At 42.4% G+C, this 18,448-nt stretch overlaps 1 protein-coding gene across 1 annotated transcript in view; it reads left to right on the forward strand.

Annotated features, from left to right (window-relative positions):
• HPGDS (hematopoietic prostaglandin D synthase) overlaps positions 1-18,448 on the forward strand; it is a 30,167-nt gene extending 11,719 nt beyond the window's left edge. The window contains exons 2-6 of the mRNA XM_005443834.4: positions 252-393; positions 11,109-11,201; positions 13,769-13,878; positions 17,215-17,313; positions 17,989-18,448. Of these exons, the coding sequence (XP_005443891.2) occupies positions 261-393; positions 11,109-11,201; positions 13,769-13,878; positions 17,215-17,313; positions 17,989-18,153 (600 nt within the window). The 5' untranslated portion in view covers positions 252-260 and the 3' untranslated portion in view covers positions 18,154-18,448. The remainder of the gene's footprint in view (positions 1-251; positions 394-11,108; positions 11,202-13,768; positions 13,879-17,214; positions 17,314-17,988) is intronic.

Raw genomic sequence — 18,448 nt, forward strand, 5'->3', positions numbered from 1 at the left:
TCTTTCTAGAGATACACAAGGAGGAACTGCAGGTTTAACTGTCACTGTCCATGTCTGAATATTGTGGCTGACAAATGCAGAACAAAAGGTGACTAATGCAATGATTGCAATGTACAACACATCATGCTTTAGTGTAATAAGCCCTTTGCATTGTACAAGCACCTCTTTCAAAAAAACAAACACACAGTGCACTTTGGTAAAAAGGACTTGCGTTACGAGTAACTGAAGCAACGCGGTGTCTTTCCTTTTAGGGATACAGCATGCCACAGTACAAGCTGACATACTTCAATCTGCGAGGACGAGCAGAAATCAGCCGCTACCTGTTTGCCTATTCAGGCAAGAAGTATGAAGATTACAGAATAGAAGCAGCAGACTGGCCCAAAATCAAACCGAGTAAGTAGCACAGAACTAAAGCTTCGCTAGAAATGCTGTCAAAAAGTAAAACAATTTAAGAGGTACTGATGGTTTGTGAGCAGAAATACATTTAATTCCTGGCTTCAATTAAACCTATGGGAATGTTGTTGTCTAGGCAGTCAGAATGTCATTCCTAATGCTCTCACAGAAGTCCAGAAACAAATCTTCAGAAAATCAGAAGTGACTTACCTGCTGTCATCCAGATGGGCTTTTACTCCTTATCAATTCAGTTCAGCTTTTGTCTGCCTAAAGCTAACCAAATGCATGCTCGTATTTTCAGCTTCTTTGGAGGATTCCTGCTCAAAGACCCCACTGCAGCATTCACCCTGGTTTTAGAAGGCCAAATTGGAAATTAGTGTCAAGGAGGACACTCCTTTGCAACAAGAAGGGTCTTCAGAGAGGGGAAGTGATGAGAAAAAACAAAAAGAACTCAGTTGATATAGCAAAGAGAAAATAAAAGGATCAAAGAGGTGCTAGAAAATAATAATTCCTAAGAACAAGCCCTACCAGCCCTTCTGAGAGTACTCTGTAGGCTACTGCACCCCCTCTCTCTCATGGGTTTTAGTTAAAGTAACCTTTTCCCAGCTATTCAAACTATTTGTTATTTCTGTTCATTAAATTGGACTTAGTTCAGATGAAACAGATCTTGAGTTTGGAGACTGGGAATATGAAGTCAGAGATACTTGTGTCTTCTTTTAATGGATTTGACCTGTGCTTTGCTACACAGGCTATGACTCTTCACATCCAGAACGAAGAATAATATCTTAAGTTTGGGGGAAAAGCACAACTAATGCACAAGGTGATTAATAGAAACCAAGCGACATTTCTTGAAAGGCTTTCACACCATTTAACAAACCCAGCCAGTAAGCTACCAAATTCTTGTAGGGTGCAGTCAGATTTGGTCTTTCCCAGAATGTTCGCAGTGACTTGAATAACAAATATTGAAGCGCCACTGCTCTCCAAGTGGCAGCTGAAGCCATCTGTGGTGCTCAAATCTAGAAAACACTGGCTAATAACCCACAGAGAGGCGTGTAAATGAAGCAGTAGAAACAGAATATTTTCAGTTAAGGATGCCTGTCTTTGGAAACTTTTTCTTTGTAAGAGCTTAAGCCTGTTGACCATGTGGTATAGCTTATTTCTCTTCCACTGCATTTCTCAGGGATGCAGGGTAGAAACTAAAGGTGAGACTGAGAATTCAGATGAACAGAGGAAAGCTTTGCATAGGCCTTTTTCATACTTAGCTATGCACATATTCACATGTACACAGACCTACTTATGTCCTGAAACAAAGTTCAGAGAATATTAGCAAAGTATAATTCCACATAGAGTTTTGCATACTTATTTTTTAAGCAATTAAAAGAATTAAAAATGCAAAGCGTGAATAGCGACTTAAAGGCTACAGAGATATTCGCATTCTAGGAGGTGTTCTAACAGCAGATCTATTAGACAAGGTAAAGGAGTTGCACCTCTCTTTGAATATTGGTATGTTCCCAATGTCTGAGCTAGTGCAAGAAACAAGGGAGGAAAATCCCTCCTATGCTTTTTTCATTGCTCACATTGTGAATCTCCCAGTGAAGATTTATATGTTCTTTATATGTTTATACTTGTTCACTACTGTGAACGCCCAGCTACAACACCTTTACCACCAAAACACTGGGAGCAGAGGCTCCCTAGAAAACCTAAGCCATATGGTTTGTACCCGTATCTGCTACACTAATGAAGTTAGTTAAGTCATCTAACCTTTGGATGTCTTTGTTTCTCTTTCTCTGATGTGAAAATTTTATTGCCAAGAGTTAATTAAGATACTTCATTTTCCCTGCATAAAGGCCTTTCACAGCAGCCTCTGCTATGACTGATCCCTAGATGAAATTCCAAAGCAGATAAGAAGTTTAGTAAAATGTGGGAGTTGCTGCCCTCAGATTTGTGAAATCATCTGTACAAAATTTATGCTGGCCTAAGAGTTCTTTGAATTTCAGGCTTCTTTAGACACCCAGTCAGTCAGTCAGTGGATGGGAAATGGAACATATCATGCTAATTGACCAGGAAAACGTACACCTAGAAAGAAATACTTGGCCGCATGTCTGAAGTGCTATTACATCTTATACCAGGATGCTAAACTTTTGCTTCTGGAAGGCTCCCTGAATACTACTAGCTCAAGCACCAATGTAATGGCGGCATTTGCCAGACAATCAGCGTTGCAGACAATACCCAAGTTAAGTGGTTTGTCAACTAAAACAAGAGTAAAGGTATCTCATTTGTATGCATGATAACGTAATGTTGGTAAAAAAATTGCCTGGATATGACTACCACTGCCTTTGTGAAGCAATCTTTACTCATGGCATTTCCAGATAAAGTTATCTCCCACAGGGAAATCAGCAAAACCCTGAATGAAAGGCAGCAACAAGGCTTTGCAGTAAAGAGCCTTACACTGTGCCAACAAGACCAATAGCCACAGCTTCTATCTGCCCCGAGGTACCAAAACATCGACTTTGCAGGCCATGACCCAACACAAGAAAAGGTTTCCTCCTGGCTAGGGACTAGGTCATATAGAATTTGTGCATCTTAACAGTACAACAATACTGTATACAGCAGAGATGCACCATTTTCCATAAGGAAAACAAACCGCTTGCATTCTCTCCTATCCTGAATTTTCAAAATGTGCCTCAGCTCCCTCTGTGGAGGCAGGGATTGAAAATTACAAAACATTAGTCCTCAGGAAAGCAGGTAACAGGATCCTTGCCAAAAAATTTCCATTACTGCTGTGTTTAATCGTAAATATGAAATGAGGGGACCCATCCAACCTATTATGCATACAAAGGCATAGCTGACTCTGCTGGGAGATCTTCTGCACTGCTATCGTTCATATTCTGTGTTCAGATCTTTCTTATGAAGCTCAGGAATTTTTTTTTCCCTATTTTGTCTGCACTGAGTCTACCTCAAAAAAGAAAGAAAAAATAAATTAGCAGATTCCAGTCTCATCCTGCTGAAAACTAAAGGCTGATAAGTGTTTAGCAATAAGGGGAATTACACCTGCATTTGATGTAACAGCAGCTAACGTAATTAACGGCAGTTTGGTACACCACTTATTTTGCAACCCTCAAAACCCATTAAAATTGGTCCAATTAATTGAATAATTACACAATTCTATAGTGGAGTGAGGTTAAGAAATACCAGAAAAATTGCTATGTATGCTTACATATACCATATTCACATTTACCCACTTGCCTATGAACAATCTGAAACCAGTTTTGACTGTAAAGTCTGCAAACACAACATAATGTCCTTCTTTTTAAAAACTTACAGCATGATAAAATAAGATAAAGAAAAAAAATACTTAGGGAATAAGTCTGGACAGGAGCAGCACTTCATGTTTCTTGAGCCACTAAGGGAACAAATCAGAGAATTCAAGTTTGTCTAAGAGCACAAGGATTCAGGCCTCTGCACAAAGGATAGGTTTGCTTCATCAGTTTTCACAAAATTAAAGTAGGGTTTTACAAAAATACTAACCTCCCAGCCAAATCATCCACATAAACCAGAAAATACTGTCCTTATTTGAAGAAAAAGCTTATTGCTTAGTTCTCCAGTAAAATTGATAGGAAAACAGAAAATGTGTGCATTAAGATTGATGTGCAGAAAGGCCGTTTAGAAAACAGACTTGCAGCTGCTGCAATTTTAATTTTAACCTGGATTGAAGAGTGTGACTGGCTTTGTTGTTTGTTTTGGTGCTTTTCATGTGGCTTCCCCAGGAAGCTGTTGTGTTAATTGTCCTTCAGGCAAATAAGTAACCCCTTGCTTCTCGAAATACTGTCCCGCTTGATTCTGTTTACACCTAAGTGGTGTTTTGTTTTGTACAAGACTAAGTCATATTATAACATAAAAAACTATGTCATTTGGCTTATACACTCTGAAATTAGAATTTCTGTATCTCAACGTTTCTTCTTTTCCCCTTCTGTCACTAATCAGATCATCTTTGGTAAATTTTCTGGTTGCTGATTTCAGGCAGGGACTGTAGTTTGTAACATAAACAAGCTTACGCAAGCTAGTACGTAAGTATCTGTGTTGGCTAGCTTTAACACAGGATTTTAAACAACAGTTTAGTATCAAGTGGCAGCTTTAGATGACCTTTCACTCTATATAAGTCAATAATTATTTAAATAAACTCACATTTTACATTTCCTTTTGAACAGACAGACTTGACCATGCCACCATTTAAACCAGAGTCAACTCAAGATCTATACACTAGCACATAATAGACACATTTGAGATCTGTATTGCCATAAAATAGGCTCCTCACAAAAAAACATCACGCTGATGTAAGTCATGATATAGCCAAAATTCCAATGTAATGGTGCACAGAGTTACCATCCTCATCCTCTTGAGATATTAGGCTAGCAAGCAGTAACAGCTTTTGTTCTGTGGCTCATTCAGGGAATGGCAATTACACAGACTTTATCACCATAGCAAAGGAAACTTTCATTGCGCTGACTCCTGTACACATCCCATAACCTGTTTAGGAGGGGTGGCATGGTGCTTGAAAGGCCCTCAGGAAACCTGACAGACTAGTCATTGCACTGAAAATACTTCCAAGGTAAGTCTTAAGAGGCACCTGGCAGCAGACAATAATTCCTGGAGGGAGCAATTGCCATGTTGCCAGAGTGACTTGCTGCTATGTAGCTCTACATGAGATGTGTAAATAGCTATTTGGGTAAGAAGTAGGGCTTAGCAACCACTTCCAAGGAGAACATGAGTTGTAATAGCTATAGCACTAAAGCTGGGCTACGGTGAGATCAGAGCACCATCCTGGCCATCCCTTTCTAGAAGATACAGACTCTGGATGCCTCCAGCTCCAGGCCAACCGCTTCCCAGGGGCCTTGCTCCTCTGGCAGCCTTACAAAAAAATGCCTTTCATGTGCCTCTTATTGGAAGATGCAAAGTATCTCACATATTTGTTTCTCATGATCCAACTTAAATATAAATGGAAACGAAAAGCAATTACGTTAGCTTTCAAGGCAAAGGAGAACTTACTTTGACAGAGACAGCATAGTAGGAAGTGTGCCTGTCACACTTATTTTCCCCCACCTTTGATTAATCCAGCTGTCTTACTATGACATCAACCTACGGTGCTTGATTGCAAAACCATTAATTATTCAGGTTTTGAGGGACAACCAAATGCTTAAACACGGGCTGCTTAGCATCAAGATCATGGGCAGTTTCAATACAGGCAGGAGGAAGCAAGGGGAAGAGCAGGTCAGCCTGGGGGGAACAGGGAAATCTGCACTCACCTCTGGGAGAAAAGCTGAGGTGAGTCTGGATAAGTGTGGGGAGGAAAGAACAGAGATGATGAGGAGAAGAATAATGAAGAAGAGTGGAAAAGGGAGAAAGAGCTAAGGGAAGGAGAAAATTAAAAATGGTGCCCGCAGAGGGGCTGCTCACGGCAGGGGGAGAGCAGCGGTGTGCCGTGTAGCACAGCACGAGGTTCTGGTTGCTCCACACCTGCGCCCACCAGCCCAGCTGCCAGGACAGAGCTGTGCTTAGCACTGGGCTGGGTGTCCCCTCCCTGTCCCCTCCCAGGAAACAGGCCCAGGTGAGCACCATCCACCGGGTCGTGCCCCAGAGAATGAGCGAGGAGCTCACAGGCAGAGGGAAGGCCCGAACCACAGTGAGAACCTATGAGCATGCCAGGCTGGGAAGAGTGATCACAGCCATTACAGACTTCATGGGAGGGAGACAATTTATACACATGTCCTTGCTTTTACCACACATCAGGCCTCATCACCCCTGGCTAGTACCCAGCAGAGACTATATAAACATCACTGTTCCAGTCACAAAAGCCAACCAAAATGAAAGCAGTATCAAAAGGAATTCATCCAACTCCTAAACACTGTACAGACATTTCAGTGAGTCCTTTCTAAAATGAGACTGCAGATCAGCCCGAAAACTTACGCTCACCCTCTGTCAAGGTTTTCTTCATGGGGAGCGTAAAGTCTGCAGATTTCATTCCAGCAAGCATTTATAAAAACAACGAACAACCAAGGAAAGAGGAAAAGCAAGAATTTGCTAAATGGAAATTCAATTTAAAGATTACTACAGCTTTAGTTATCCAAACAGCATGGTTTTTCAAAAAACCCTGTTCCTCTTTTCAGTGAGCTTTCAGTCTAAATCTGGAAAGCAACACAGATTCACAGCGCCTTCTACTTCAGATAAGTAACAAACCAAATAGAAACTGAAAGGGAAAGGTCATATATTCTGTGCATGCCTGAGAAATGACGCTGTTTGTACAATGACAGCAACAGATTTTTCTAGTTTTCCTTCTTAAAAAATGTAATCGCTCAAGTGGGAGCCGGAAACTTTGCAAGACAACACTGTTTTGAAAAACATGGGAAGGACATTCACGTGGATACACAAGGGTATAAACTGACGTTAAGTATGAAGCAGCCCCCTAGCCGATCAAGGTTAAAGAAAAACTAGCAAAGTAGCACGCACATCCTTCCAGTCTGCACTGCTGTGGCTTAACTGTTCATTCAGGATGGCTCTCCAATGCAGATTGTTTCATCATATGCCTCCAAAACCCTCATTCTACCCAAATGAGATCCCTCTCACACTCCAGCTTCACATGCCACCTCTTTCACTTGTTCATCTAACATAGGAACCTGGCAGAAACCAACCTACACACTTAGCTCATCTGGAGTTGCACCAACCATGCCTTTCGCCAAACACACGTACAGTTTAGCAGATTTAATACAATGCTTATACACATGGCACATTTGGACACCCCCAGAGGTTCCTTGAACGTGCATCATCAACAAACAAAGCTAGGGCCAAAAGCACCACAGGAGGCTCAGAGCAAGCCACAGAAGCCCATATCCATGAGCCTAGGGGTAACGCCGCTTAGATTCACAAACAAACAGATGGTTTTCTGTTGTAGGTTGGAGCCCCTGAGTAGATGGTCTGGCTGTGGTTTTCGCTGCGCTTCAAAGAATATGGGCTATGGGCAAGGTGTCTAGATGCCACACTGAGGTTATTTGTCAAACCCTGACCTCGCCTCCAGCAATCAAACTGCGCCCATCTAGCATGAAGGCTCTTTGCATCCATCCTTTGGATGAACTGTGTGACAAATTCACTCACCTCCTCTCCACTCTGAAAATGAAGTCTCCAGTTTTCACAGGGAACACATTCCCACCCACAACAACCAAACTTCTCTATACAATCAATCTCCTGGTTTTGCTATGAATTTATCAATCAGAAATTGTTCTTTGAAGTTACAGGAGCAAGAAAGATAATTCACTGCAGGTTACTAAAAACTTTGGTCTTTTTACATGAATTTTGGAGAATAGTGTTTTTGAGATATTTGTTTTTCCCTATGTGTTTCCAGACTGAAAGTACAACTTTGTAAGTTATCATACCTTTTCCTCCAATACAAAGGAGATTTACTATAAATATTTTCTGCCTGTTGCTATTTTCTTCAGCTGTAAAGCAGCCTGGAAGTCTACCATACTTTCTGGTGTGCAAGAATAGCATGCCCCACACCAAAAAAGAAAACAGTTTTTTATGATGATCTGGCCAGCACAAGTGTGCTTTCTTCAAACCGCTCAGAACTACACTCATTTACAGCTTATTAACTCAATGCTCGACAAAACAGTCCATCAGCAAGAAAAAAAAAAATCCACATTTACATTCAAATCACAATTTTTTCCCCCTGTTCTTTATAAGAAAAAAAAAAAATCAAATGGCATTTTGAATATACAAGAAAGGAAGGAACATCTCCCATTTACCATCTGTTATGTTTTAAATAGTTCATTGTTTAGTAATGATGGCAATAGATACACTGCCTCTTAAGAAATAAACCCCAAACCTCATTATAAATCAAATGGATGATGCCTTTTGGATGTTTAAGGATTGCAGCACGATGTGCAATAAAATCCGCTCATTTATTAATTTTATACTTGCACTGTGAATCATGCAATTGCATGATTATTTCTATTGCACACAAAGCTGTATTTGTATACTTTTAATTGTAAAATCAGTTTCTTTTCCAGGAAAAAATAACCAGATCTTAATGAAAATAGTTCAGCACTGAGGAGGAAGCACAATGTAGGCACTACTGATGTTTTCAAGGCATGAATAGCGATACCCTTGAATTCTGTGAACTGCAAGAAAAAACAAAAGTGAATCCAGAAACAGCCAGATTCCTGAGAAGCAGAACACGAGTGATTACTACCGCTCTGCCACCCAGCTGCCTTTCACACCTTAATCTATGTTCCTCAGCTGTCAGAAAGATGCCTCCCTCCTTCTGCTGTAATCAAGGGTATCTTAAATAATGTGTCTACACAAACAGGCTTTCATTTTCCTTTGAGTGACTGACAAAGTGAAATGCCAGTGACAGCTGTTGCTTTTAGACTTTCGCCCGTATGTAAACACAGCAGAAAATGGACAGTTCAGTTTCTAGATGAAGCAATTTTTGTTGCCCAACCTGAGCAGCGATCATCTCATCCTGTTTTGACAGTTATTGCTACAGAGACCAGTTAGTCACACTGACCGAACCAAAAGGGCATCAGCCCAGCAGCACTCCCACTGAGGCCTCCCAGAAAGGCCAGTTCACTCCTCCACGGACAGCAATTATTGCTCCTGAGCTGGCCACGCTTCTGCTGTTACCTGTTGTCAGGCACTGGTGTGCAGCCTTGGGCAGGCTGGGGAGGATCTGGAGATGTTTGTAAGCTGCCCACCCTGGCATGCCCAGCAGTCACGCACACTCTCATCCCCTCGACTCTCACTTGCTCGAAAGATGCACTGATACTCTGCATAAGCAAATGTTATTTTCACAGCTCTGCGGCGTTGGAGGCAGTGATGCTCAGGGCACTCCACACCATTACTCCACAGCACAGAACCAAGGCTCCTCTCACTTGTACAACCAAAGACCTTTTCAGTTTAGCATTCAGAGATGCATCTTCTCCTCTCTGGATTCTCAATGAAGCAATACATGGACTTGCCTGGACCTTGCTGTTCTCTGGATAACATACAAAGTCTTCTGTGCAGAGTCTACTCTTGTTTCAGTAACAAGTAGCAGCGTTTGCTTTCTCCCTGGGGTACAGCAACAAATGATCTTTGAGTTCTCTTACTTCTGTGGGTCATCAGCATCAAAATTTATACCAGCTTGACAGGGTGCTGAACTTTGCAGGGTGGAGGATTGCAGGGGGGCGCAGGTATGAGTACAGTCTTCAGATGCAGAGAAAAAAATGCACAGAGGAGTCCTGGATGTTTTGTGCAACTGCCAAATTAATTTTGCAGATACAGATTTGGTATCCAAGATCCTGCACCTAATGTGATTCACATACTGCATGCTAAACCACAGAGCCGTGTGGCAGTGTTCATCACTGATGAAGCTGCCTTGATAAACAGGTCATGAATGCATGAGGCTTCATAAGAACTAAAGAAAATCTCATGGAATAGAAGTGTCATTTCAGCTGTCCCATACAGACAGTTCTCCAGGGTGTGAAAGCACTTTGCATGTTTCCAGTAATCAACATTCTCACTTTTCCACTACCATCTTCTTACATCGCAAGGCAGCCTTAAGATGGGCATACACCTGATTTACATAAAGTGTAATCCAGATGAAAATGGGGTACAGAGCAATTGGCTATGATCAGCACTTGCAGTCATGTACTTGGAATTTATGGAATAGCATGCTTTGAAATGCAAATATTTCAAGTACCTCTGGTGAACAGCAAAGGGTTCCCATGAGTGGATTCTCACCACCCTAAATGTGACAGCTTTTCCCAGTTTAAGCTTTGCTCCAAAGCTCCAGCCCCACTTGATATCACCCCAGCAGCTTCTCCAAAATGTCATAGAACAGTAGTCCAAGTTTTCGTGTACATTATGCTACTAAATTAGTAACTGAAACACTGATTTATCATCTCAAACTCTTACAGATATTCATGATGCCTTCTTAGTTTGTCTTCCCCGTACTTAAAATCTGGAGGCTTCTTCCCCATGACTGACTGAACTATTATTATTTTAATGCAAGCCATGTCAAGTAAATTTGAGTATCTTCGCATTTGCAGTTGAGTGTGAAAGTGTATTTGTCTCTTGGTGATGACTGTCAAATGAAATGTCTCATAACAACGTAAGTTCTGAAATACAGATACTTCTCTGAGTCACTGCTTCGGAACTTAATCCAAGTGTACATGAAAAAGCACCTTCACAAGTCTTTACCCAATCTCTTGCTTCACACCCCAGCTGGATGCTGCACTACAAAATCTTCGGTAGTACTTTGCTTAACCTTGCCAGTCACTCTGCTGGGGAGGAAAAAGCAGGGAAAAGAAGGAAACCCTAGGATTCCACTGAAAAGTTTCCCTGCATAAAGAATTCACGATATGTAGGAGCACGTTCAGCCTTTACAGCACAAGGCTGAGAAATAGGAAGTGCAATACCTGATTTCTACTCTATAGTTGCCTTCTTGCAGAGCGATCTGGTTATCTCTCTAACCCTACCTTTTTTTAAAAAAATTATTTAATTTTTTTGCTCATGCATTTGCCTACAGAAATACTGTGAAACTGTTATAACAGCACATACCCTCTGAGTGGTAAAAGTGCAACTATTACAGACTGCCACTGTTTAAGGGCTATGATTTAACTTTTGGCTGGTTTTTTTTTTTTTTGTTTTGTTTTTTTTTTTTTTTTCTTTCTTTCTCCTCCAAGCTATCCCATTTGGAAAAATCCCCATTTTGGAAGTAGACGGAGTTACCATTCACCAGAGTCTAGCGATAGCAAGATACCTTGCCAGAGAATCAGGTAACACATATTTGACTCTTTCTTTGCTCTGTTTTGCACCCATCTTTAATGCTCCACATTACATCCACAGCAAAAATAGAAGCAAACCAACAGCTTGGCAAGCCCACCAAGCAGAAGTCAACACCAGTGTGGCAGTACCAGTACTAGTATTTTCCCAGGCATAGTTAATAGTTATCAGCCTCTTGTTGCATCTGTAGCTTGTCTGCCAGTGCCAAGCACTGACCACAGACATGCAGCGTACCAAATGGGATGCTATTAGAGGTGCCACTCATAGAGTGATGGTATAAAAAGCACTGAGGAGCACTGTATGGTGGCATGGCCCTCCTTACCATCATTTGGTGCCGATTTTGCTCATTGGGTTGGGGCTGCTGCGGCAATCCTGATGAGGTCTCAGGCTACGTGCCCTGCGGTTCCAACATCAGAAAGGAGAAACCAAGCAAGGCACACCTGCTAGAATGCAGTCTGACTGGGTTTAAAGTCAATCAAATGTCACATAGGAAGTAAAAAAAACCACAGACAAAAAAAGTTCAAATTAACCACCTGTAGCATGAAATGCTAGGGTGTTCAGAGCTGAAGTTGCATTACTGAGCTCCATACTATGGCTAAAGGAAAGCTCAGAAATAATCCCTGTTTACTGTGATTGCGTTTCTCCCCTGCACACATTACCTAGACTTGGGCCGGCTTCTCCAGCCAGCAACCTTTATTCACCTGCCGCTGCACAAGAAAGCACGTACCTGTGGCTTCCCCGAGGCTCTCGGGGCAGCTTCCCCAGGAGTTGAACTTTGAGCTGCCAGGCCAACCAGAGAGACGGCCAGGAAGAGGAGGTTTAGAGAAGCATTAGAGATTATCACAATCAGCAGACTGAGCACTCTGAAGCAGATTTAGGCACCAATTCAGAGCTGGCAGAGAGATTAGATCAGATGGTGACATCACTTGCATCCTTAAATACTTACATGCTATGGAAGTACTCGACCGGTTAGATAAAGTGCTATGAGACTTAGTAATGCAAGCAATCAAAGAGAGTAGTCAGGGCTTGCTTTAGGTCAGCAAGCTGTCATTCAAAACCATCTGCAAAACTGGTCTAGCTGAAGGCAGGCGTGTTTATGGTGTACTGACATCAGGAAATTGAAAAGGGGACTAGGAAGAGGGTATTTTTTTTTTTTTCTCCACACTCTGAGCAGAGATGTAACCTGCATTTCAAAATACCTCACATTTTCTGAGGAAACCAGCAGAGGTGCAGTGTTATTCTTCAAGGCACTAGCACAACATATTCTCAAGCATGTCTGCAATACCGTGTTCCTGCCAGCTTCCTGCATCTTTGATACAATCTACTACTTGCAAGAGAAGAGAATGACGAGCATCCACCTGCTAATGAAAAACGCTGAGAAAAGCCTGCCTTCCACCCACGCTGCCTCCCTCCCCTCCCCTGTCAGGAGGCTGATCTGGAGCTGTGCTCCTTTTACGGTCTGAAGATCTGACTTCGGCATTCCCCCAACACCTTTTACATGGGCTTGCAACAGCCACAGAGGCTAGGGTTCTGGAGCACACTCAGACCATGCTGTTCTCCTTCCAGTGTTAGTCACACTGCCAGCTACAGCAGGAAAAAGCATATATGGAAGGAGAAAAAAGTCTTTTTGACTTCATAGCCAAAACTTGTTATGTCTGCCATTAAGTCTGTATTATGTGTCACTAATGCTTTAAAACTAAGAAATAGCATTTGTAGGTGCCCATCACCAACAACTCTTTACTGAAGGCTCAGACAACTTGATGCCAAAAAGGAGAGGCACACCTCTCACCTTCAAAAGCATAAAGTTTCAGTAAGGAAGATGACTTGGCAGAGGGAGAGCACACAGTTTACGGGAAACGCAAAGCTTCCAGGTGAGGCTTAAAAGTACAGAGGGGAAGATAAAAATGACCTGAACTTGCACAGAGGTGAAAGCATGAAACGAGAGTGAGAGGGGAAAAAAGCAGTAGCATTAAAAGAAGTGCAGGCAAGCCAAAGGGTAACAGAGAATTAAAGCAAATTTGTAAACAAGACAGGCTAAGGTGCCTAATTACAATGAAGTAATCAAAAGGAAGCAGGATGTCATGAGAAGGTCCTAAATGGGGCTGAATAGGCAGGATAGAGGGAAAGAGCAGTAGACTTTCACAGAAGCACTTTTGGAGATTGTGTTGACCCAAGTGTAAAGACCACGAGATTGAGACATTGAAAGCTGGGATGAGGAAAAATTAACAGAAAGGAATTGGTGCTGACCCTTACCGAATGTGGTGGGATGGTGTATGGCAGAGAGGATAAAGAAGCAGTAGTCAGGCTGTGGGCTCAGGTGATGGAAAGAACAACTGTACCTTAGACGGCTGTATGAGGCTGGAGGGGGGAAAAAAAAGCAAAGGCAGATGAGACTGAACCTGGATGCAAGGAGCCAACTGCACGTTGTTAGCATCCACAACAGCCGCAGAGATCGTATTTCAATGGAAATGTTCACAAAGAACAGAGTTTACCTCTGGGGTATCAAAAATTCCTGCTGATGCTTGTCTCTAACCTCCCCTCATATGCTTGCTTCTCACAGGTCTGGCAGGTCAGACACCTGTGGAACAGGCGCTAGCTGATGCTATTGTGGACACCATAGATGACTTCATGACACTCTTCCCTTGGGCTGAGAAAAACCAGGATGTGAGAGTAAGACAATCACTAATTTAAACAAAGATAACACATAAGCCAGGCATAACTCTGTACCTGAGCACCTTCTCTCAAGACAGTGCCATTTATCAAGCCCTGGGTCCATCAGCTCAGCAAAGCTGAGCTGGAGGAGTTCTGTGGTTCTTCCTCGAGGCTAATCCAGACAAGGCGGCCTGATTTTTCAGCTTTGGAGGAATTGAGGCCATCACGAGCTGCCCCTCACTAGTTCACCTTGAATCGAGGATGCCATACGTGCATACATCAAACTGCTCTTCAAAGGGGAAAGACAGGACACTCCCACCCAGCCAGCACTATGCAATAACTGTATCTTGTCACAGACTAAGCTCAAATCTTTCTCCTTCTGCTAACTCAACAAGATTAACAGCCCTGCCCATCTTCTTTTTGCACTTCTGCATCTTGATTTCTTTTTGGGTTTTAGTAAACATCAGTCTTCAATAAGATCAGCTGCCAGGGACAAATACTTTTCCATGACCAGAGCCACGTAAGAGAGCGGGTACTGCTGAGCAGGGGAGGTAGCACATCCCTCACTGTCACTGTGCTCTTCAGACCTCTGCGACCCCACGTTGGTCCTCCGCGTGCTTTTGCAAATACTGATGCCAGGCTAACACGCTGCCATGGCTACCTTAACGCACAGTCACAGCGAAGCCCTAGAGCATTTGGTTTGGGGTTTTTTTGTTTGCTTGGTGTTTTTTGGGGGTTTTTTTGGGGTTTGTGTTTTTTTTTTTGGGGGGGGGGGGGGGGGGGGCGGGGGGCATTGGTTCAGTCCCTCTCACCAGAGCCTCAAATACAAGAACAGGCTGATGGATGAGTTAACTCCAGAGTTACAATGGCTCCACGCAGCTCTGACCCAAGCAGATGGCTCAGCCCTTTGAGGAAAGCGGTAGTATAACAACAGGTCTCACCATTAACTACCAGTGCAGCCACCTTCCATTTAATCCAAGGTAACTTTTCAGATCCGCTATAGGAACCACCCAAAAGCAATAATAAATAATGAAATTGTATGAAAGCACTCTAAAAGCTTGCAAAGGAAAACCTGAAAGTGTATTTGGAGGTTTTCGTATTGAAAAATGTGAGTTACTTCATTTCCTAGTGATTTACTGAAGTTTCCTCATTTGGGGAGGGGAGTTTGACTCATGATTTTTAATCATTTCGGAACAGCCACGCTATTGCTAATGTATTAGCACAGAAGCAGCCCTATTGCCACAGCACTGCTACTCCCTTACAGGAAAACTCCTGTAATGCCTGCATGTGTCCCGGCTCATACTCAAGCACTTCTCCAAAATAAGGACCCAGATCATGCTACCAGTGATTAATTTAAAAGGAAAGAGTTTACATGAAAGCCTTGTATGCCTGCATGCATGCAAGGGAGCATTCTAGGGCCAAGGAAGATGGCAAAACTTACTTTCTGGGAATCTCTAACATTTTTCTCACTGTTAGCTGTTCTCCCTCTCCCCTCCCGGGTCCACTGCCACCACCTTGTGGTGGAAGCGGTGTCTCATGGTTTCAGAAGACCAGATTTAAGTAATTTACATGCAGTAAAGTCAGAAAAGTTCCCCAGCCCTGAGAAGTGCCTACAGGAACGCACACCTCAGAGAAAGACGAAAGGATATGCAATGCTATCTAGCCAGTAGCAAAGAGAAACCCAAGCAAAGTACAGGGAGCACAGGTGGCAGCTGCCCATGGAAGCTCCCTCTATGCCAGGCACAGACTCCCCTCACCCTACACCCCCCCCCAAAAAAAAATAAAAATAGCTGGCCTTGCAACAGCTTTTTCAGGCATTGCTGGGGAGCTCCAGGGTTGAGACAAGCAGGTCATGCTGCTCCTGAAGGTGGATCCTGGTCATGTCCCCATCAGCTTCATGGATGACTACATATTTCTGTAGCTGGGGGAGTTCGCTATTGTCATGATCATAGAACAGTCTGGAGGGTTTTTTTTGCAAGGCAGGCTGGGGAACTTACCTAAACAAAGGAAATGTTACAGCACAGTGTACAAATATAAAGTTTCTGGACTGAAAACTTCTGGCTGTTACTTGCAGTCACCACACAGTTACTAAGCTCTTTACAGAAAGCAAAAAATTATGACAGATCTTCAGACACGTTCTGCAGAAAGACTGGTTTGATTTCAGCCTGCATTTTGGGGGGCCATTTAGGCTGCTGCCTCTTCTAGAGTTATTTTTTTATTAACCTGAATTTCAAAGCTGTTGAAATCATTCCATTCCTGTATAGCAGTGCTTACTTAACCAAGCCTGAGTACGTTCCTCCAAAATCAGGCCAAGCACATTAAGTGCACAAACTGTGCCACATTAGTCAGACCAGATGATCACAACAGTCTGCAATCTCAAGTGCTTCCCCGCAGGTGAGAAAAGAAAACCAGAAACAGTTTCCCTGTCCAAAGGAAACACCTAACCATCTAAAAGCAGCCTTAAAACTTTCTGCTGTGGGGAACACCTAGTGGAGATATATACATACCCTCATACTTTATCATTTTCACACAAATACTAACACGCATATGCTTCCATGTAGACTTCAGTCTTTTAGCCACCTAAAATCTCATTGCTGCAGAGACAAAAAAAAAAGCAGAATAATCTGCTAACACAAAAATTCAAAGATAAACACAGCAAAAGCCCAAACCCAGGTTCCACATTTCACACGAGAGGGGCTGATAAGGAAAGATAACTGAGCAGCACCTGACTGACAGCACGGAGAGCCTGAGCTAAAGGGATTTTGGAAGCCTGAGACCCTGTACACTAGAAAACGTAACATCCAAAAAAGTCCCAAAGAAATGACCATAAGACATTAGGAATGTTATTTTATAGATGGATTCTTTCTAAATCTATGGCAGGGCCCCCGTCTTGCCACAGCTGGGTGGCTGTTAGCACAGATAAACAAGCAGCATCACCCCCCACACAGTGCCACAGCATCTCAGGTGTTCATTAAGGGAGCAACTAGCTTAAGTCACAGCTCACTGAGCCACAAATGTCGTGTTTTGGACATCTCACCCACTTCGTGGGTAATTATCTCAGCTTTCCTAAATTCTATAGCGCCCCTTTGAATGCATCCAAATGACAGTTACCTCTGCATTTATTCGCTTATCTTAAATAATTGCTGATTGCTGTATAAATCCTGACTTGGATGTTAGTACACTCCTCCTTCCAAGAACTGAGAGCACTCCAAAGTTTGTATCGGATCAAACGATTCCACCGTCACCTTTTCCAGATTTCAGCTTTCTTTTTCACAAGTAAGAAAGCCCCAAAAGTTCAGTTTTGCTGACTACTTACGCATTGGTATGCATCTTTGTGTTTCATCCTTCCCTCAGAAAAAAGCATTTGATGATATCCTCACCAACAAAGCACCCGAGTTACTGAAAGATTTGGATACTTTCTTGGGGGATAACAACTGGCTGGTAGGGAAGTCTGTAAGTATAATTTTTGTTTCTCCCATTCCAACCAGGCCGCAAGAAAAATAAAATCAGTGACTGTTGTTGAATTTCTGGACTTCACGCCAGCCCATGAAACAACTCCCCCCTGCTTTTTTAACTCTTTGTTCTTACCAATACAGTCGGTTGCTCAATTGCAAAGTGGAAATTGTTTTCCAACTATTAGAAGAGCAAGGCAAACCAGGATGAGGATTTGTGTTTTCTCTAAACCAGTTTAGAAGTATGTTGACTCCAAACATTACAAAATGCCTTTGTACTAGTCAATACAGATGGGAGTTTAGAACTCTGCTTATAACCACTGACCAATTTACAGGACAATATGAAAAACAACTCCATGAAAGTGTAATCCCCTTTTTTACCCAGAACTGTTTGGAAGCCATTAAAACACTTCTCTGCAGCACAGTTTCAGCAGAAAATATTGATATTATAATGCAATTAATATTCATAGAAAGGGCTTTATTTAACCAGTTTTTACTTAATTCAAGCCTTGCATTGCAACCTAATTACTAGCTCTGTAATTACAGCCTAAAAAAACCCATAAAACCATCTTACACAAACAGATCATGTTTCATTTCTGCAGTTTGCTGAAAATGTTAGCCCCCGCTTTTGAGATTACTGACTAAAATTTATTGCTTTCTCTCCCATTTCCACCAGGTAACATGGGCCGATTTCTACTGGGATGTGTGCAGTACTACACTTCTGTCCTGTAAACCTGACCTGGCAGACAACTACCCCAGGCTTTTGGCTCTCAGAGACAGAGTGCAAGCACTTCCAGCTATTGCAGCATGGATCCAGAAAAGACCAAAGACTATAATGTAGATCAGCTGTTCAGACTGGAAAAAACAAATGCATGTTTAGTTTTCAACATAAGCACCCTAAGTTATTAATTTTAGAATCATTTAAATTAATTTCAGATGGGTATGCTATACAAACTCAACATCTGCCATAGGAGAAAAACTAAAAATCTGATTTAGTAGGGTAGAGCCTGAAGGAGAGGTGTGGTTTCAGCCACATTTCCCCCCTCACAACTAATAAAGTGCTTGATCAACCTAATTAATGTTCTGTGGGCTCTCAAAAGGAGAAGAGATGAATAAAGCTTCCTGCAGAGATGTAA

This window comes from Falco cherrug, chromosome 1, assembly GCF_023634085.1.
Source record: "Falco cherrug isolate bFalChe1 chromosome 1, bFalChe1.pri, whole genome shotgun sequence".
NCBI classification, from domain to species: domain Eukaryota; kingdom Metazoa; phylum Chordata; class Aves; order Falconiformes; family Falconidae; genus Falco; species Falco cherrug.